At 34.5% G+C, this 20,025-nt stretch overlaps 2 protein-coding genes across 2 annotated transcripts; one reads left to right on the top strand and one right to left on the bottom strand.

Moving 5' to 3' along the window:
* Nucleotides 1-3: 3 nt before the first annotated feature.
* On the bottom strand, nucleotides 4-7,143 carry LOC108365386 (transmembrane protein 256 homolog). Its single transcript, XM_017619391.1, has 3 exons — nucleotides 6,945-7,143; nucleotides 6,575-6,874; nucleotides 4-995 (listed from the first exon to the last, which is right to left on the bottom strand). Exons 1-3 carry the CDS (start codon nucleotides 7,038-7,040, stop codon nucleotides 852-854), a joined length of 540 nt encoding a protein of 179 aa, XP_017474880.1. The 5' UTR covers nucleotides 7,041-7,143; the 3' UTR covers nucleotides 4-851.
* A 1,647-nt stretch (nucleotides 7,144-8,790) lies between these two features.
* LOC108365389 (probable multidrug resistance-associated protein lethal(2)03659) lies at nucleotides 8,791-20,017 on the top strand. The gene is made up of 8 exons (XM_017619399.1): nucleotides 8,791-8,939; nucleotides 12,249-12,417; nucleotides 16,677-16,762; nucleotides 16,985-17,144; nucleotides 17,219-17,591; nucleotides 17,659-18,395; nucleotides 18,521-19,375; nucleotides 19,447-20,017. The coding sequence occupies exons 2-8, from the start codon at nucleotides 12,341-12,343 to the stop codon at nucleotides 20,015-20,017; spliced, it is 2,859 nt and encodes a 952-aa protein (XP_017474888.1). The 5' UTR covers nucleotides 8,791-8,939; nucleotides 12,249-12,340.
* Nucleotides 20,018-20,025: the final 8 nt, after the last annotated feature.

The following is a 20,025-nucleotide window of genomic DNA, read 5'->3' as shown; positions in this document are numbered from 1 at the left end:
TCATCGTGAAATGCAGCAGCTGCAGCTCATTTTGTGTTAAGTGTATACTACAAACACAGAGGCAAGCACTAGTGCATTCGTACATACAAGCAGACATATGTATGTGTAAACTTTACTTTAGAATTTTTGTAAACTATCATAGAAATACATACATAAAGAATTTTGTACGTACAATGCAAAACGAAATTGAATTTGTTGTTTTATACATATACATATGCAATGTTTTATTGTAAATTTATAACTGTTAATTAAAGAGATAGCGCTGCCAGAGCACGAAATTAAATTACATACAATTGTAAATTTGAGTATGCATTTAAAACTCTTAAATAATAATAACAATAATAATTTATTAACGAGACATTGATTCTTCCAGTGAACGCTGATCATATCAGTACTAGTTTTAAACGTTTAGATATACATACATAGATACTTACGTATACATATACTACAATAATAAATATTTACAAAAAATACATACACGCCACACGCATGTTTTGCAAAAACTAGTTTTAATTAAAATGAGCGACACATAAGTATTAACAAAGGAGAAATCTAATAAAAGAAATATCTTTAAAATTTTTAAACAATAAACCATTTACATATAAAACAAATTACTATGGCTAATAATGCCTTTTTGAGCGATACAAAATTTAGGAAAAAACGAATTGCTGCCGAAAAAACTGCCCACTGATTGATGACTGACTTCTTAGGGCATATATTAGTTAAACTATATGTATGTATGTATGTACATTCTTTGCATTTTTTCGAAAATTACCAAATTTCGTATCGGTCACAATAGCATCTTAATCTATGGTATTTAGAAGATTCCATCAGCGCCCTCAAAAGCCGTTTTAAAAGATAAGCGTAAGCCAAGCTACGATAAGGCAGAAGCCACCACAAGTTGCCACTGGTACGTAAGTACGATCGCCAGTGATGGCGCGATAGTACAGGACGCCGCTGAAGAGTACAGTGCCCAAGGCCATCAATGAGCCGGTCTGGAACGAATGACAATGAACAATAAATTTTAAATACAATTAAAGTGCGTATAAATATTTATGTACACACATATGTAAATACTTATTTGCACTAGTGATAAAATAACAAAAAAAAAAGAGGACAATAAAATGAGTTCCTTGTACGTAATAGATATGCAAATTTGTGGTTATCAAAGCTACATACATATGTACATAAGCACATTTATGGAAATACAAAATAAATAGAAATAATACAATTTAAAAAGTAGATTTTTAATGTTATAAGAAAGCTTTCCGAAATCAAAGTTGTCAGTGCTATGCCAAACAAAAATGGTCTAAAAAACATCGATATCAATGTTAAAGGCCTATCCAATTTTCGCAAATAATTCGGTGACCAAAACGCATCTGTGCTTATGCAGCTATTAGCTTCCTCTTTTAAATATTTGCCTTTGATTTTTATTCAACTCATCGACATTGGGTAGAATCCATCAGACGAATTGAATTTTCGCTAATACGAGGTTTTTTTTTCTTGGATTTCTTCTACCATTTTGGACCTTTATCAAACACGGATTTGATATCAGCAGCAAAAAATCTACAAGTCGAGATCTTAAAGACGAACCCGAATGCAGTACCACGTATGAGATGACAACAAAAAGGGTTTAGTTTGGTTAGCCATTCTAAATGGTCTCCATAATACATATATATAACAATTTTTTGCTTAAGCTGTATATCGTCATTTTACGCACAAAAACCGCGTGTCAAGAATATGCAAAGCCTCGTATGCGAGGTTGCCAAAATTCTATTGGAGGGTAAAACTTATCTTCTTTCAAAACGGTTCTCTCTTTTATCCCCAATTATCTATTCTTCTTAGATCTAAGTAAGCAAATATCCTGTTTTGGCACAAATGTCAGTTACGAGGTTTTGCAGAACCACTATACGCGGTTTTGTACCTTAAACGACGATATTTATATTCCACATGAATTCGAAGCGCATTTTACGGTTTTTTTTTTTTTTTTTAAATAATGATAGAGGTATTGGTCCCGATGTGATGATTCGCTTCAAACTATTTCAAAAGCTGCACTTCATCAAAGGAAGGTTGTGCTCTCAATTAATTCGGATGATTAGTGTTGGCAATTGGAAATGTTGAACGACTCTATTATGCAGAAACGTGCTGAACTTTCCAATGGTAAAGAAGCTACGTAGTATATTCCATTACGACGAAGCGAGTTCGGTGGTTGTTTCGCTCTCTTCGAAGTTCCTTGTGTGAAAAAATTTATCATTCAGATGAGCTAGTACCTTGTTAAGTCTAGTGCCAATTAATACCCGAGTTTTTTTTTGTGGATTTGGTCAAATGGTAATTCCGAACTCCGAACTTGGTTCCGTGCTAAATTAAATGTTATACAAATAATTAAATACAAAAACTTAGGCTATTGACCAAACAAAAGCATATACATAGATTCAGAATTTTNTTCCGAACTCCGAACTTGGTTCCGTGCTAAATTAAATGTTATACAAATAAAGCATATACATAGATTCAGAATTTCAACACAAAATTAAAAGGCAGAAAGAAAATGAGGGAAAATAACATTCTAAATAAAATGTAAAACTTTAAAAATTACTATTACAACTTAAAATAGTTAAAAATCTGCTAGTAAGTTTTTTGCCATAAGAAGTATGAAGAGTGGAAAGTTTCATTATTTAAAGTTTTTAGACACGCCGGGTACTAATGAAAGATTTAAACTATAAAAAACACCTGCGCTATTAGAAAGTTTTGTGAATAAATTTATGAAGTTATTAATTTTAAGCTTACTGTGTGGGCAAATAAGACTTTGCTTAAAAAATGTGGTTGTTAAATGATATGGAAACATACATATAAACAAACAATATTTACGCAACGGTACTTTAATTAGATGTAGCTACAAAGTGGAATGCATGCTCTATTATGCTTTAAGCTGGTTACTTGTAGAATATAATTCAGAGAAAATTGTTGAAATTACAAGATTAAAAAAAAATATATATACTAAAACATAAAAAAGGTCTAGCAAATAAACTTTAATAAGAATTAAGTCAATTATTAGATCATACTTTGTGCTTGTAGTTATGCATAATGCATTAGTAGAGGCTATGTAATTTTACACTCATGAAAAAATGTGTAAAAAAGGAAATATTTAGAGCATTTCATAACAGCTAAAGCATTCGATGTATGCCTCCTTGTTTTTTNGTAATTTTACACTCATGAAAAAATGTGTAAAAAAGGAAATATTTAGAGCAGTTCATAACAGCTAAAGCATTCGATGTATGCCTCCTTGNAGTATGAAGAGTGGAAAGTTTCATTATTTAAAGTTTTTAGACACGCCGGGTACTAATGAAAGATTTAAACTATAAAAAACACCTGCGCTATTAGAAAGTTTTGTGAATAAATTTATGAAGTTATTAATTTTAAGCTTACTGTGTGGGCAAATAAGACTTTGCTTAAAAAATGTGGTTGTTAAATGATATGGAAACATACATATAAACAAACAATATTTACGCAACGGTACTTTAATTAGATGTAGCTACAAAGTGGAATGCATGCTCTATTATGCTTGAAGCTGGTTACTGTTGTACTTGTAGAATATAATTCAGAGAAAATTGTTGAAATTACAAGATTAAAAAATTAAAAAAAAAATATATATGTATACTAAAACATAAAAAAGGTCTAGCAAATAAACTTTAATAAGAATTAAGTCAATTATTAGATCATACTTTGTGCTTGTAGTTATGCATAATGCATTAGTAGAGGCTATGTAATTTTACACTCATGAAAAAATGTGTAAAAAAGGAAATATTTAGAGCAGTTCATAACAGCTAAAGCATTCGATGTATGCCTCCTTGTTTTTTTTTTTGAGATTTTGCCAACAGCAACTGAGCTTTAAATAAATTGAATCAAGTAAAACCATTTTTTAAGCGAAATAATTAATCAGTTATCAAAGTCATCCTAGTATGGGAAAACTCATTGATCCGATTGAGTTATATGAATATTTTTTAGTTAATTCTTTTCACAACTAGTTAATAAGTAATAAACATTTACATTCTCTTAATACCAATATATATATTTTTTTTTTTTACTTTTATTTACGGATGCCTTTTTCTTCTACTTTTGTATACAAAACGATTTTGGTATCAGCGAACCAAATGATATGGAAAATAGCGCTTTCCTTCTCTATTAGCCATACAAAAGTTATTAAGAATAGCATAAACAATAGAACAAAAACATAAGGGCTGGCGGAAAATCGTTCCACAATACATCATGCACAAAAAAAAAAATGTTTCAAAACAATCAACATTAGTTACATCTATTTATGTACATACATAATGTATTTATCAAAAAATTGCTGTTCGCAAAAACAAAATCTGTGTACGTATTTTACCACTGTTTATTACCAATAAAATAAATAACAATCTTAGGCACTTTCAAAAAAGAAAAAAATANAAAAAAAAAAATGTTTCAAAACAATCAACATTAGTTACATCTATTTATGTACATACATAATGTATTTATCAAAAAATTGCTGTTCGCAAAAACAAAATCTGTGTACGTATTTTACGACTGTTTATTACCAATAAAATAAATAACAATCTTAGGCACTTTCAAAAAAGAAAAAAATAACCGAGTAACGCAAGTTGTTAATCAAATCCGTTCAACAAAAAATCAATACCTAAAAATGCATAAAAACAGCNAAATAACCGAGTAACGCAAGTTGTTAATCAAATCCGTTCAACAAAAAATCAATATCTAAAAATGCATAAAAACAGCGCGTNTATGGGAAAACTCATTGATCCGATTGAGTTATATGAATATTTTTTAGTTAATTCTTTTCACAACTAGTTAATAAGTAATAAACATTTACATTCTCTTAATACCAATATATATATTTTTTTTTTACTTTTATTTACGGATGCCTTTTTCTTCTACTTTTGTATACAAAACGATTTTGGTATCAGCGAACCAAATGATATGGAAAATAGCGCTTTCCTTCTCTATTAGCCATACAAAAGTTATTAAGAATAGCATAAACAATAGAACAAAAACATAAGGGCTGGCGGAAAATCGTTCCACAATACATCATGCACAAAAAAAAAATGTTTCAAAACAATCAACATTAGTTACATCTATTTACATACATAATGTATTTATCAAAATAATTGCTGTTCGCAAAAACAAAATCTGTGTACGTATTTTACGACTGTTTATTACCAATAAAATAAATAACAATCTTAGGCACTTTCAAAAAAGAAAAAAATAACCGAGTAACGCAAGTTGTTAATCAAATCCGTTCAACAAAAAATCAATACCTAAAAATGCATAAAAACAGCGCGCGTGCACTTTGTTATTGCGCACAAAATATTACAGTATTTTTTTTTTTATCAATAGTTACGAACAAGAAACTAGTTGTATACAAAGCATATAACATAATCCATAAATTTTTCACAAATTGAAGAAAATGAACTTAAGCTTTAAAACGAACTTATGGCAAACCGCTCAAATAGTACATAAATACATGCATACACAGCATTGGAAATGTAAAGGATATACATATATATATAAACATAATGAATAAATACATATCGTGGTTTAAAGCACAAAACCGCGTATCAAGAAAATACAAAACCTCGTATATGAGGTTTCCCAAATTTTATAGGAGAGGGAGTAAAACTTGTTTTACTTCAAAGCGGTTCTCTCTTTTATCACTAATTATCTCTTTTTCTTATATCTAAGTATCGATATTTTAGTATGTATGGATAAGGGCTTGAAGCCAGGAGTTTCCGGTGAGCAAATATCTTTTTTGGCACAAATGTCTGTTACGCGGTTTTGTTTTTAAACGACGATACGTATGTTTGATTATATTTGTATATTTATACACATACTTACATGCCTAACGAAAATAACAAATTCTAACAAAAACACGTGCATAAGTAAATACGAATTGAAATACAAAATTTGCATGAAAACCATGCGGTTAGCAAACTTATACATCAAAATATTTAATCGATAAATAAATGCATAAACTTTATATTTTCAAATCATTTGGGGTTGAAGAAAAGTAAATAACTTTCGGCATTTGAATTTTCTTGTGAATTGTGTAGATTAGTGCTTGAATGAAAAATTACACATGTTTTTAAGTGACAATAAAATAACTTAAAAAATATATATATTCGTATATCTATATGTGCATTTTGATTACAAATAAGATTGGTGGGTTGTTATTTCACTTGTTGGCTTTAACTTAAAGCATTAGATATAAAACTATTCTTATTATTAATTTTATAATAAGTAGTGGTCTAAAAACTCTGGATTTTGGCGCAGAATAAGTTTTTAAGTGGCGAATAAGTTTCTACATTTTCAAAATCGACCTATAAAAAAGAACATAAGAGACTTGCGGCTTCTTTACATTCTATGTTTTCTGCCCATCACTTTAGCACACCACCAAAATTCCTATTATACAAATCCACAAACAAAAAAGTTAAATTGATGATTTAACAACAACAAATTTGCATTTGCAATGCTCCTATTTAAATAATAAAAAATAAACGGTATGTACACACAAGTATCGACTTACCAATAACGGTTTGTGCACCAACGGCATCGCCAAAAGCGAAAATGAATGCAAGAAATGAAAGCGATTTGCCGTCTCAAAGACTGTTTTGGCCTCATTTTTTTCATCGACATTACCAACATTGGAGAATATATGCTTGCCGTAGGCGCCCATAATCACAGCACTCGCCCCACATAAACCAGCTAAACGTATGAAATTGTAATGCGAGCCTGCCAGATCCCATAATGGTAAACGCACAGGCGCTGGAGGCGGCGCAGGAATAGTACCATTTCCTGCTGTTAATTTCTTTGGCAAAAGACCTTGCTGTAAAAGTATATGCATTTAATAAGAAATAAATACTAGAATCAAATAAATATATTTTATTTTAACTTACTGTGCTTTTAATAACACCCGATGCTGTTGAAAATAGCGCTTGGCTGACTGGATTACCAAAAATTAGATAACCCACCGTATCACCAATAGAAGACATTTCTAGCTTTTATTAAAATTTTCTCACAATATTGACAAAATTAATAAACTGCAATTGATAAACCGTTGCTAGCTTTTGGCCTGCAGTTGCCGAAGACACAACTTTTATACCGGTTTGCAGGGTAAAGGAACATTTTGTAGGGTGAACATGAAGCTATTGTTCTAATCTTTAAAGTGTAAAGGCCATGTCAGATAAAACTGTTGCTTCGCGTGATTTTTTTTTTAACTTTTTCAGCAAGTCACAATGAACGTCATGGAAATATTCACACCATGATAAAAATTTTATCTTTTGCTTGTTTATTGGTGAAAGTTGCTGTAAATTTAGTAAAGTTAATTTTAAAATTATCATATTACTACCACAAAGTGTTAAAGATTACATTTTCTCACATAGTTTATATATTTTATTCAAAATAAATTAAACAAGAATGCTAAAAATATATTTTACAAAATCAGTATTCATTTATGATACTATTTTTAAGTACAGCAGCCAGCTATCGCTAATTTTGATAGTCAAAAACCTCCAAAAATGTCCCTAACAAAACGCAACATCTAGTTGCATGCCCGCCACACTGTCAGATTTGGCTGATTACGCATCGCATGTATTACCCTTCCATGTGGCATCCTTATAAGCTCTACTGCTTTCCATTTAGAGAGTTTTAGCGGCAAAAATTTAGCGTAGCGATTACCAGAATTCCACTGCAGATGAGGTTAATAAAAATATTTGCAACATTGTATTAAAATTAAATAAAAACAAGAATATGTATCAGAAAAGAAATTTTATTCAGCTAGACATTGAATATGCCTCCGTATTTGTTGGTACACAGCATTGTCGGTCAAATAGTAAGGACAATTAACAATTGGTTAAGTGCAATTAAAAAGTTAATTTTATTGAAATGCGCAATTACATTTTTAATTGCAATGCGCAATTAAGCTGGATTCACCAGATTCATTTAAATTAAAATTATTTAATTTTTATTTTACCAATCAATTCTAATTGTTTTTAATTTTGACTTAAGTGACCTATGCTCTTCACTTAAATAAAAATTAAATCAGAATAACCACACTCAGAGATGTTACACGTTTAATCCGCAATTTTGTGTTTCACCTGGTTACTTGTATACCGGCCCTGATTTTACAACCTTTTTTAGCACGGTGCTGCCATATATTTACTCACTTTATAAAGAATTTATTGAAACTGAACAAAATTTAAATGAGAATTAAATAAAAATTAAAGTTAATTTCTACTTAAATGAGTTTGGTACAACGCAACCTAAAAATTTAATTGCTTTTAATTTAATTGTAATCAATTAACAATATGACTAAAAAATTAATTGATAGACGCCCAACACTTGTATGCAGCAATCATTGCAAGAAATATTTATACAAAAATTACGTGCCTCACGATCACGCAAAAGATTGCACGCTAAGTATTTGAGCCTTTGTGCCTTTCGGTTGTTTCTATTTTCATTCAGTTCCAATACGAATTCCATAAATTGCAATTCAAACAACAATTATACTTTCATGATGAAATAAATCAAATCTGAGCTGTTTAGTCCCTTATCATTAACACAAAATTCATATATCTCGTTTAGTATAACGAGAGCGATCTAAATTATCAAACAAATAAAAATATGTAGTTGAAATCTTTAGCAAATTGAAAACAAGTGTAAATTTATATTATTTAGTAGTACTTGTAGTCCGTATTTTGTCATTATATAAGTTTTGCAAATGCGCATTGTTGTTGGGGGAAATTCGCATTTAATCCTTGTGTAACCTAAAACCACAATTTTTTTTTTTACAAAAATCCTGAATCAAAACATGTATGAAATCGGAAGGTAGAAAACCTTAAAATTGTATGCTGAGTACTTATACTGTCAAATTATCTACTTAGTGCCTGCAGGTAATATATTGAGACTAATTTACTATTATGTATTGCAATAGATATTATGCCAAAAAAATCTATCTCCGTAGCTGCATAAATGTCTGGATTATAAGAATATTTATACCGTCGATGTTTTTCCAAAACCGCCCATCGACCAGTTGCCTAAATCGCCATTTTGAGATTTGGTAACCTTAAATTCCAGGCATCGAGATTTATGCATAAGAATCGTAAAATCGTTATTAAAACAACAGATTTGCAAAATTTGCCTATCAAGGCAATGCCTCCAAAGAAAACCCGAAACATCGACGATATATATGTGTATAAGTACATGCTTACATGCAAACTTTTTAGGTAAGATAATCGCTTTTATTTAAAGAGCCAGGGCAGGCAAATGTCATCCTTGCATAACTTTTTTTTGTGGCGGAAACTAATTAAATGTACATTACCAAATATGAGCACATAAAAATACTTTATGACTGGCAAATACTTTTCTCGTATTTATGTACTTCCAGGTCGTTACTATCATATTGATCAAGAGAGTGTGAAGTTGATTTTATACAAATTACTTGTAAAAACACGTATTTTTGTCCCCTCGACGTTGGGGATTTACCGCCATTTCGAACAATTAAATTATTCAGTTCCAATTCATTAAGTTCAATTCACTATTGTATCACTTTTTGTAGCATTGTATCTGAAAGTAAGCGATAACCCAAACGTTTCGCATTTAATATTTTCTCAATAGTTTCGACATGGTTGTAGCGGCGGACGGACGCACTTACCTTATTAGAATAATTGTCGCTCGCTTAAGTTTTTGCTGATAGTCGGAAAAGAGACATATGTGCCTGATTGACCTGATTGTGTGTAAATATTCCTACATAATTCTAGCAGAAAAACTTGGTAGTTTCTTAATAATTATTTTGCAAATTGTTAAAAACGAAGTGGCACGCGTGTAATTTAAGTCAGCGTATAAAAGTTAAAGTGATCGTGACAAGTCCACTTGTGCGGCTTATTTAAAAAAAAAAAGTCACACTACATACATATTAAAAAAATTAAAAATCTTACTACTGTTTCGTGGCTCATGTATCTAATCCTTGTATAATCCATGCCAAATTTTTATTACTTGCTGTAGTAATCCTTACTACTTAACTTAGTAAGGATTACAAATGGATTAGACAAGGAGGAGAGACACGAGCTACTAAACAGTAGAGAGGGAGTTTATGTTTTGCATTTTGAATTGTGTCGTTATTGCAGAGGGCCATCAATATGTGAAAGTAGTTTTAGCATAGAAGCGCTTAAGCAGATTTTGTTTTTTATATGAGTAGGTAGTATTTGCTGTTCTTGCAGCTATATAAAAATATGTGGTATATACAGTCAGCCTCAAAAATATGCACACCCTGACGACTTGACGATTTAATTTATTTTTATTTTCCATACCAAATTTTTCTTAATTTTTTATAAAAATAAATCTTCGTCCCACAGCAAAAAAACACAAGAATCAAGTTATTTTTAACTTCACACAGAACTCGAGGAAATGCAGGAAGAACCAAGAAATTTTCAACTTTTCAATTCGACATCCATTTTTTTTATATGAAATAAGTACTCAACACGCTCAGTGAAAAAAAATTTCAACGATAATTTTTAGCGACTTGAAACTTGCATTTTATTACACTAAAATTGAATGGGCTACAAAACTGCACACTCAAAAATTTTCTAAGAAATCTAATTGTAAATTTCGATGAATGTTTCTTGCATTTTCAACGAGTTCTGTATGAAATTAAAAGGCAATAATATATGTAGTTTTTGCTGTTGAATTAACTATATTTTTTATAATAAAATAAGAAAAACTTGGAGTGAAAAATAAAAATAAATAAATGAAATCGTCAAAGCGTTAGGGTAGGCATATTTTTGACGCTGATTATATACATATGTGTATGGATATGTATATGTATCTTAGTAGTAGACTATTTCCCCACAAAACTTTGATATCTATAGTTGTAGCAAAAATTGAACGACAATATGCATTTTGAAGTTTTCTGGCAACATTTTTATTCCATTTTAACGAAGAAAAAAAGCCTTGAATGTACCAAACGTGCGCTCGACTTTGGTTGAAATAAATGGCGCCGAATTTAAATATGGAACGTTTGAAACTTTCATATTCAGGCAGGTTCTGCAATTCACTTCGGAGTAGATTTGAACCCCTTTCAAATCGGGTTCAAATTCACTCAGAAACGAATTGCAGTACATTCATGATTATCAGGAATAAGGGCATTTTCCTCGCTATCATAACTTTTTTAAAGGTAGAAAAGACAAAAAAGGCCACATAAAATGTGTTTAAATATATGGAATCAGGAAAACTAATTCGCTGACATTCTCAATCGAATATGTTCTATCTCTTTAGAAAAACATACATAGACCCCACTGTCGTGGGAATGTTATCGAAGTTCTTATCTTAAATGAAAAATTTGTATCAAAGAATAATGTACATGCAATAGCAGATTAATTCAGGGACGTAACTTTGTTATGTTGATACCAGTTAAGAGACTAACACACTAATCGCTTTTCTAATAATTCAAATGTAATCCTTAAAAGATATAATAAGTGCTACAAGTATTTCACAATTAACTTATCTGATTCTTTGAGATATGGCTGCTAGCAAACATATGTATACATACGTACCTATATACAGTAGCGGTCAAAATAATAACACCAAAAATCAGAATGGCGTTGCTTGCAACTTATTTTTATTTGCATTTTAATTTTTAATAATTTTGATTGAAATTATTCTTCGATCTATAACAGAAACCACATAAATATGAATTTGAAACATTATATAGAGCATTCACAGAAATTAGTCAAACTTAAAAAAAAAATGCAGTTTTAAAGCCCATTAGCCATTAAATTTAAGTACAATAAAGTGTAAGTTTCAAGTCGTCAAAGAGTACCGTTAATTTTTTTTTGCGTAGGGTGTTGTTTTTTGTAAGAAAATTCTCAACACCCTCGAAAAAAAAAAATTCTAAAAAATCAACAGTAATTTTTCAGCGACTTAAAACTTTCACACTCTAGTATAAATGAATGGGCTACTTTAAAAAATGTCTAAAAAATCTAGATAAAAAGTTGCAAGTTTTATTGAAATTTTCCGAAATATTATCTTGTGATCTTTGTGTAAGCTTTGGAATTTCTACTACTATTTTGACCGCAGCTGTATACACATACCATGCACATACAAAACACAGCACGTGTTCTTATTTAAATACTACGCTGCTATATGTCTACTCAAATATGTAAGTGCATTATCAGCGTTCTAAAAGTTTCTAAATCGCATTTCAGCAAATATATGGAATTTGGTGGTGTAACCTGAAATATTTAGAATTAAGTAAAAAGTGCTAATAAAATAAAAATTGGAACTAAAACCAAACACCATGCAGTCCTTGAAGGCAGACGAGTTGCCACAAAATCCGCGCGAGCGTGCCAATCCCTTCTCAGCAATGATGCTCTGGTAAGTCTAAAGAATGTTTATTGTTCAAAAGTATGTGGGTGTCTTTCTTAAATAGGAGAAACTGGAATATGTACTTGGATATTATTTCATAAAAATTTCAACAGTTCAGTGAGAGTTTCGAAACTTTAAAGGCCTTTTCGATACCTTATCCAGTTTAAGAGAAATGTCAAATAGCTTTTAAAGTTTAACTGTCCTTCGTATGACACCTGTTTGAGGGCCTTGCTTTTCATCGTTATCGCATGAAATACGATGTCGTATCGCACCTGCGGTATCGCACTATTTTAGGTCACCTTAAATTTTAAAAGTTAAAAAGAGTTAAGACGAAAAAGAAATAAAAAAAATTTTATAGAGAAATTATGTTTGAAAAACAAATATTTTTATCATGCATAAATATAAGGCTGTATATAAGTTTACTTTAAATAAAAATTCAGCTGCAAATTTCCACAAATAATAATTACCCAGCTTTTATCAAACTCAAAATATGTCTTAACATCTACAGGAAGTTGATAAAAATAACAGTTATTGTCATGATATACAGTCAGTGCCAAATGTAAGTGTACACCATGTTCTAATACAATATTAACACTTATTTTCAAGAAAACATTTTTTCATTAATTATTTATGAAAATATAGATTATTCCATAAGAACCAGCATATAAATTAAAGCTTCACACTTTATATAAAGTGATCAAAATCTATTTTTATATGGAAGAAAATGCGCAACACTCTCCACAAAAAAAAAATCTAAAAAGTCAACGGCAATTTTTGGCGACTTGAAACTGGCACCTTGTTTTACTACAATTGAACGGGCTACAAAACTGCATACTCGAAAATTTTCTAGAAATTCTGAAAATTTTTTTTGAAATTTTGATGAAAATTGTTTGAATTTTTGTGAACTTTATATAAAGTGTGAAACTTTGATTTATATGGTGTATGTTATGGAATAATCTATATTTTCATAAATAATGAATGAACAAATTTTTTCTTGAAAATAAGTGTTAATATTGTATTAGAACAAGGTGTAAACTTACATTTGGCACTTACTGTATGCTCGCCAGCTTTTTAGCGCTGGATATACTTTACTTCAGTGTTTGCGCAATATCAATCTATGCATAAAACTAGCTGCTGAATAAACAAAGTGTAGGGGAAAAATTATACTTTAATAACAAATATGTTTTTGGACGCCTATCAAACCGGGCTAAATACACAGCAATGAGTTATCAACGACCAAACAAATACATGGATACTAATAAGTCAAAAATAATCTATCATGCATGACTGTTTTTCCACACAGACTGTGATTTTTTTCGCTACTGATTGACGCTATAATATCTTAAGCAGGGCTGAGTGCCTACAGAGCGAGTCATATTTAAGTTTTCGATTCAATCATTGGAAATATCAATGATATACAGCCGCGTCTATCGTCTAGTCTTATGCGCAAATCAGAATACATATATGTGTATGTACATTAGGGTGCGCGGCCCTTCATACCAAAATATAAAAAAAAAATCGGCACTGGTTTCCCATCGGAAATATAAAATTTATTAATATGTACCGAAATTCATAAAATATAAAGAAGCCTTTGACTATTGTACAAGTCACTTTATTGAACTCTTAAACTCGTTTTATTTTTCATAAATAAGACCATAAGACTTCTCGTAAATTTTAATATTTTTCCGAAATATTTTGGCGGCAGTCTTAAAAGATAATACATTTTATAATTCCGGTGAAAACGCGCAGCTTTTTTTGTAAGGCACCCTAAAGTACATATTTTCCAGGTTAATTTGACACCCTTCAATTCATTTTTTGAAGCATAGGGGAGCGCACCCATTGGTCTTACTGAGAAGCCAAATAAGTACACTCTCAGCAACGAGCCCTCAATGAATTTGACGAAATATCGTATAAGAAGCCGAAGGAAGTGTTTAAATTCAACAACTATGTACTTCAAATTAGGGATTAGTTACTAAAACGTTAGGGGCCGACTTGAAAAACATTTGAAAATCATGGCGTTCTTGACTCAATAAAATGATAAGTCCTCTCATATAAAATGTATGTTATATTTTATAGATTGATAATTTACTCACTTGCAGCTCATGCATGTGCACTAGGGTGGTCCTTAAATGTAGGAAGACAATTTTTACATCAGATTTTCTAAGCCTCAACCCTTACGTCGATGCTACTATAGTCGAAGATATCGCATATAAATTTTGGTCCCCATTGGAGGCGGTTAAGGCACAGGGGGAAAAGTTCAGATTCCTCTAATGGAGACGCAAAAAATAAATTTTTAATTTTTTTTTCACTTAACACCCAAAGTCGATAAATTTTGACCACGATTGGACTTGGTTAAGGCGTGTCGCACAGGGGTCTCCAATCGGAACCNATGCTACTATAGTCGAAGATATCGCATATAAATTTTGGTCCCGATTGGAGGCGGTTAAGGCACAGGGGGAAAAGTTCAGATTCCTCTATGGAGACGCAAAAAATAAATTTTTAATTTTTTTTCACTTAACACCCAAAATCGATAAACTTTGACCACGATTGGACTTGGTTAAGGCGTGTCGCACAGGGGTCTCCAATCGGAACTAAAATTTATATGTGGTCGTGGTATTACCGACTGAGGGGGTGCGACTGAAAAAAAACTTTCATTTGATTTTTAAGTACCACTCTAATATGCATACAGTAACTCAAACCAGTACATATTTACATGTTGATTTCTTTTAAATATTTAAAATGTTTTTCAAGCTAATTTTTTTATATGAATATACATTTAGATATTTCATGCTTTAACCCAAACCACTTTCCGACTCCGAACGGCGATTGTATTTTTATGAGAAAACTCGGAGGTTTGGCATTGCCTGCCGAGGGGCGACTGTAGTTAAGAAAAAACCTTTTTTCCAAATTTTGTTGCGATGTTGCTTTGAACCCAGGTGCTGCGGAATGAAAGCGAGCACTGCTGACCACTACACCACAGCGGCTACTTAGCCCTGCCTATATAAGCTAGTCCCTCAATCGTTGTCGTCAAGCTCAACTAACGGGATACCTGGTAAGTGTGCCACTGCAACTGGGTTGGTTCAAAGGCNTTTTTTCCAAATTTTGTTGCGATGTTGCTTTGAACCCAGGTGCTGCGGAATGAAAGCGCGCACTGCTGATCACTACACCACAGCGGCTACTTACCGGGCTACTTATCCCTGCCTATATAAGCTAGTCCCTCAATCGTTGTCGTCGAGCTCAACTAACGGGATACCTGGGAAGTGTGCCACTGCAACTGGGTTGGTTCAAAGGGAGAGGAGCGTTAGTTGAGAGGAGTTTAGGGTACTCTCCGCATGCAGGGTACTCATTGAGCACATCTGCGTTTATTCTACTCAGGTAGGAGTTTAGCCTGCTGCAGTATCCAGAGCTAAGTTGGGCTATGATGGTGCGAGTCTCCCAAGGCAGACGAAGTTCTCGTCCACGTCAGGTGGCTGTGTTCCCAAAACGGCATTAACGCCTGCGGGTCCAATGGTTGTATTATGAACCTTTGGTCTTCGTTTATTAGTTCGTATAGATGCCTTCTGAGTTTCCAAACCGAGGGCTCTGTGGCAAGCAGGTGTCTGTTCGGGTGCCCACGTCTGAGGCACCTATGGCACGCTACTAGGAACTGCTTACAAAGCATGGTGTTGTCCTGCTTAACATGGAGCATTTGAGCCTCGTCATGTAGGTGGTGCTGTGGCGACATCAGAAGGCTTCCGGTGGAGGTCAGCTAGTCCCCGGTAAGCACACGGGCGATGCGTAGTTTAGAACCAGCCGGTAAATGGATAAGCCCTTCTTGAAGGCATGCGGNGGCGACATCAGAAGGCTTCCGGTGGAGGTCAGCTAGTCCCCGGTAAGCACGCTGCGTAGTTTAGAACCAGCCGGTAAATGGATAAGCCCTTCTTGAAGGCATGCGGGGAAGCACTTTTTTCAGCCCTTCTTGGGTAGGCCTCTTAGAATGGCTTTACTTAAATAAGAAGGCCTACCAAAATTATCTTCTGGGAAGCGATTATTCGTAAACGAATGACGCCATAGGGTTGAAACTTGACTAACATACCAATGACGAGTCCCCAATTGGTATGAAACTAAGACCGCGCCCCTGCCCCCATTCCACCCCCTCCATTCCGCGAAATTTTGGACATTTCCTCGTACATGCATAGATATGAAATGTTAATAATAAGATATATCCTTGTAATAAGACATTATTAAATAATGTAATATAAAATCAAAATATTTGATCTTATTTTTAGCTTTACTTTACCAATATTTTTTAAGGGGCGTAAGAAAACTTTAGATGAAAGCGATCTCTACCGAGTGCTAAAGGAACATAAATCAGGTAAGAATAAAGTTTCGCACAATTGTCTGCACGAAATAAATAACCTATAATAATAATTGCGACTGAATCGGGAGCTCAAAATTTTATCCGATTTTTTTTACTAATAAAATGAATTGGAGCTTAAGAGTTTGAAATGTTGCTCACTTAGTTGTAGGTCTGCTTACTGCTGTTCCCTTCCTAAAATGAAATCTGTGTAATAAAAATTGGAAAACAACTTTTCAGAAACACTCGGCAATAAATTAAACAAAGCTTGGGAAACAGAGGTCGAAAAGAAGCGGCGCAAAAATAAAGAACCCAGTTTACTCTTGGCTGTGATACGCGTATTTGGGCTAAACTTTGCCGCTTTGGGATGTGTATTATTTCTGGTAGAAATCGGGTTGCGGTGAGTGGAACAAGAGTGGAAATATTTACAAAAACAAAAAAAAAAAGAATATTCCTACATACTTTATACCACAGCGTTACACAGCCACTGTTTCTTGGCGGCTTAGTCAATTACTATGCGAATCCCACCAACAGAGATGATAACTTTACTGCCTATATTTATGCCATGGGTGTGATTGTCTGTAACGCATTGAATGTAATGCTAAGACATCCATATATGTTGGGCATTCAACACATCGGCATGAAAGTGCGACTCGCCATGTGCAGTTTGATTTATCGGAAAGCGTTACGCTTGAATAGAACAGCGCTTGGCGACACCACAACCGGTCAAGTGGTAAATCTGATATCGAACGACGTCGGGCGGCTGGATACATCCATCATGCACGTACACGTACTGTGGGTTGGACCGATCGAGATCGCCGTAGTAGCTGTTCTCATGTACAGAGAGGTACATACGTCTGGCCTGCGACACGGTATACATATACAGTAGAAATAAATATATATGTATTTTTCAGATAGGCGTGGCATCGATGTTTGGCGTCTTTGCCATGGTATTCTTTGTGCCACTGCAATTCTATCTTGGCAAGTTGACTTCGAAGCTGCGTTTGCGCACAGCGTTGCGCACCGATGAGCGCGTGCGCCTGATGAACGAAATCATCACGGGCATACAGGTGATCAAAATGTATGCGTGGGAGAAACCTTTCGGGAAGATGGTGCAATTTGCGCGACGCAAGGAAATGAACGTTATACGCAAGAAGAACTACATCACTGGCATACTGCAGATGTTCTCCATGTTCATGACGCGCGTGTCCGTGTTTGTCAGCTTAGTGGCCTATGTGTTGTTAGGGAATTTCCTTACCGCCGAAAAAGCGTTCGTTGTCACTGCATTCTACAGCATTTTGCGTAATACAATGGTTGTGGCCTTTCCGAATGGCATACAGCAGATCTCTGAGACGCTCGTGTCCTTCAGACGCATAAAAACATATTTGTTGTATGAAGAAATTGGTGATCCTTCAGGAAATAGGGGAAATGGTTACCGGCAAATAAAACAAATGGATGACCTGAATGGGAATTTAAAATCCACGCAGCCAACGCAGGAGGTGGCACAGTGCGAATCTAGTGTTGAGATACGAAATTTGAAGGCAAAATGGGACCCAAAAGTGCCGGAGTATACGCTGAGTAGTGTCGACATGAAGGTCGAACCCCGCACGCTAGTCGCAGTCGTTGGACCGGTGGGCTCCGGAAAGTCGAGGTAAATTCTAGGTAAAGTTCTATGAACGAAGAGTCCACGAATTTACATATTGTTAGCTTTTGATATTATTTGTCGATATTTAGAGCGCTGTTATAACTATTTTTTTTTCTACTTTCACATCTCAGTTTAATCCAAGCCATACTTGGCGAACTACCCGTTGAATCGGGTTCCGTCACCGTGCACGGCTCCTACTCGTATGCCTCTCAGGAACCCTGGCTATTCACCGGCACTGTTCGGCAAAATATACTTTTCGGCTTGCCAATGGACAGGAACCGTTATCGTACCGTGGTGAAAAAGTGCGCATTGGAGCGTGATTTTGAACTACTGCCACATGGCGACAAAACGATTGTGGGCGAGCGTGGCGCCTCACTTTCGGGCGGGCAGAAAGCGCGCATCAGCTTGGCTCGCGCTGTCTATCGCAAAGCCGACATTTACCTGCTGGATGACCCACTAAGCGCAGTAGACACACATGTCGGCCGGCATCTCTTCGACCAATGCATGCGCGGCTTCCTGCGCGATCGCATTGTCATTTTAGTAACACATCAGTTACAGTTCCTCGAACAGGCTGACATTATCGTCATCATGGATAAGGGCAAGATCAGCGCAGTGGGCACCTATGAGTCTATGCGGAGCAGCGGCTTAGACTTTGCAAATCTGTTGACCGCACCAGAAAATGACAGCGATGCGGATGACGACAGCATTGCTGAGATGAAAAGCGCGTCAAGTCAGTTGCATATACAACGACAGAACAGCACGGCCACGATGAGTTCAATGGACGAGTCAGTGGCCGAGTCGTTAGTTGACGAGGCTGAGTCGCCATTGCAGGTGCAAGAGAAGCGTGAGACGGGCAAGATTGGCTGGAGCATGTATAAGAAGTACTTTGGTGCCAGCGGCGGCTATTTGCTCTTCGCAGTGACGATGTTCTTTTGTGTAGGCGCACAGATGTTGGGATCCACTAGTGATTTTTACGTTTCATTTTGGTGAGTTCGTATTGTCTGCAGCGTATTTTGAATATAAACAAATTCTAGTATTAGTGATTGCCTTTCTATAGGGTAAATAAAAACGAACAACAGCTCGTTAGTCAGGAGCGAAGTATCGATGCTGCCGAGGCTGCTAATGCTGCTAATGCTGTCAATGACACAGATGCACGCGATTTGCGATTGAATAGTAACACGGATCCAAAGGACATCTACATATTCTTTGGCATCATTTTGGCCACCATTATTTTTGCCTTCGCTCGCACTTTGTTCTTCTTCACGATGGCCATGCGTTCCTCGACGGCACTACACAATGCTATGTATCGTGGCATCACACGCGCAGCGATGTTCTTCTTTCACACAAATCCCTCAGGGCGCATACTGAATCGCTTTGCCAAAGATTTAGGTGCCGTAGATGAGATATTGCCATGGGTAATGATGGATGTCATACAGAACATTCTCAGCTTGACTGGCATAGTCATAGTAATATCGATTGTCAATCCAGTCAGCCTGCTGGCTACAGCGGTGCTGGCACTTCTTTTCTATTCAATGCGCTCATTTTATTTGAGTACATCGCGTGATGTGAAACGTTTAGAGGCAGTTAGTAAGTGCTTTCTTGGAATTAATAACATTCAAGCGAAATAATTTATGGA

The sequence above is a fragment of the Rhagoletis zephyria genome, unplaced genomic scaffold, assembly GCF_001687245.7.
Source record: "Rhagoletis zephyria isolate East Lansing unplaced genomic scaffold, Rhagoletis_zephyria_1.1 Rzeph_scaffold_01859, whole genome shotgun sequence".
Taxonomy (NCBI): domain Eukaryota; kingdom Metazoa; phylum Arthropoda; class Insecta; order Diptera; family Tephritidae; genus Rhagoletis; species Rhagoletis zephyria.
Note: the sequence above shows the minus strand (reverse complement) of the source record. Positions and strands in the feature narration are given on the sequence as shown.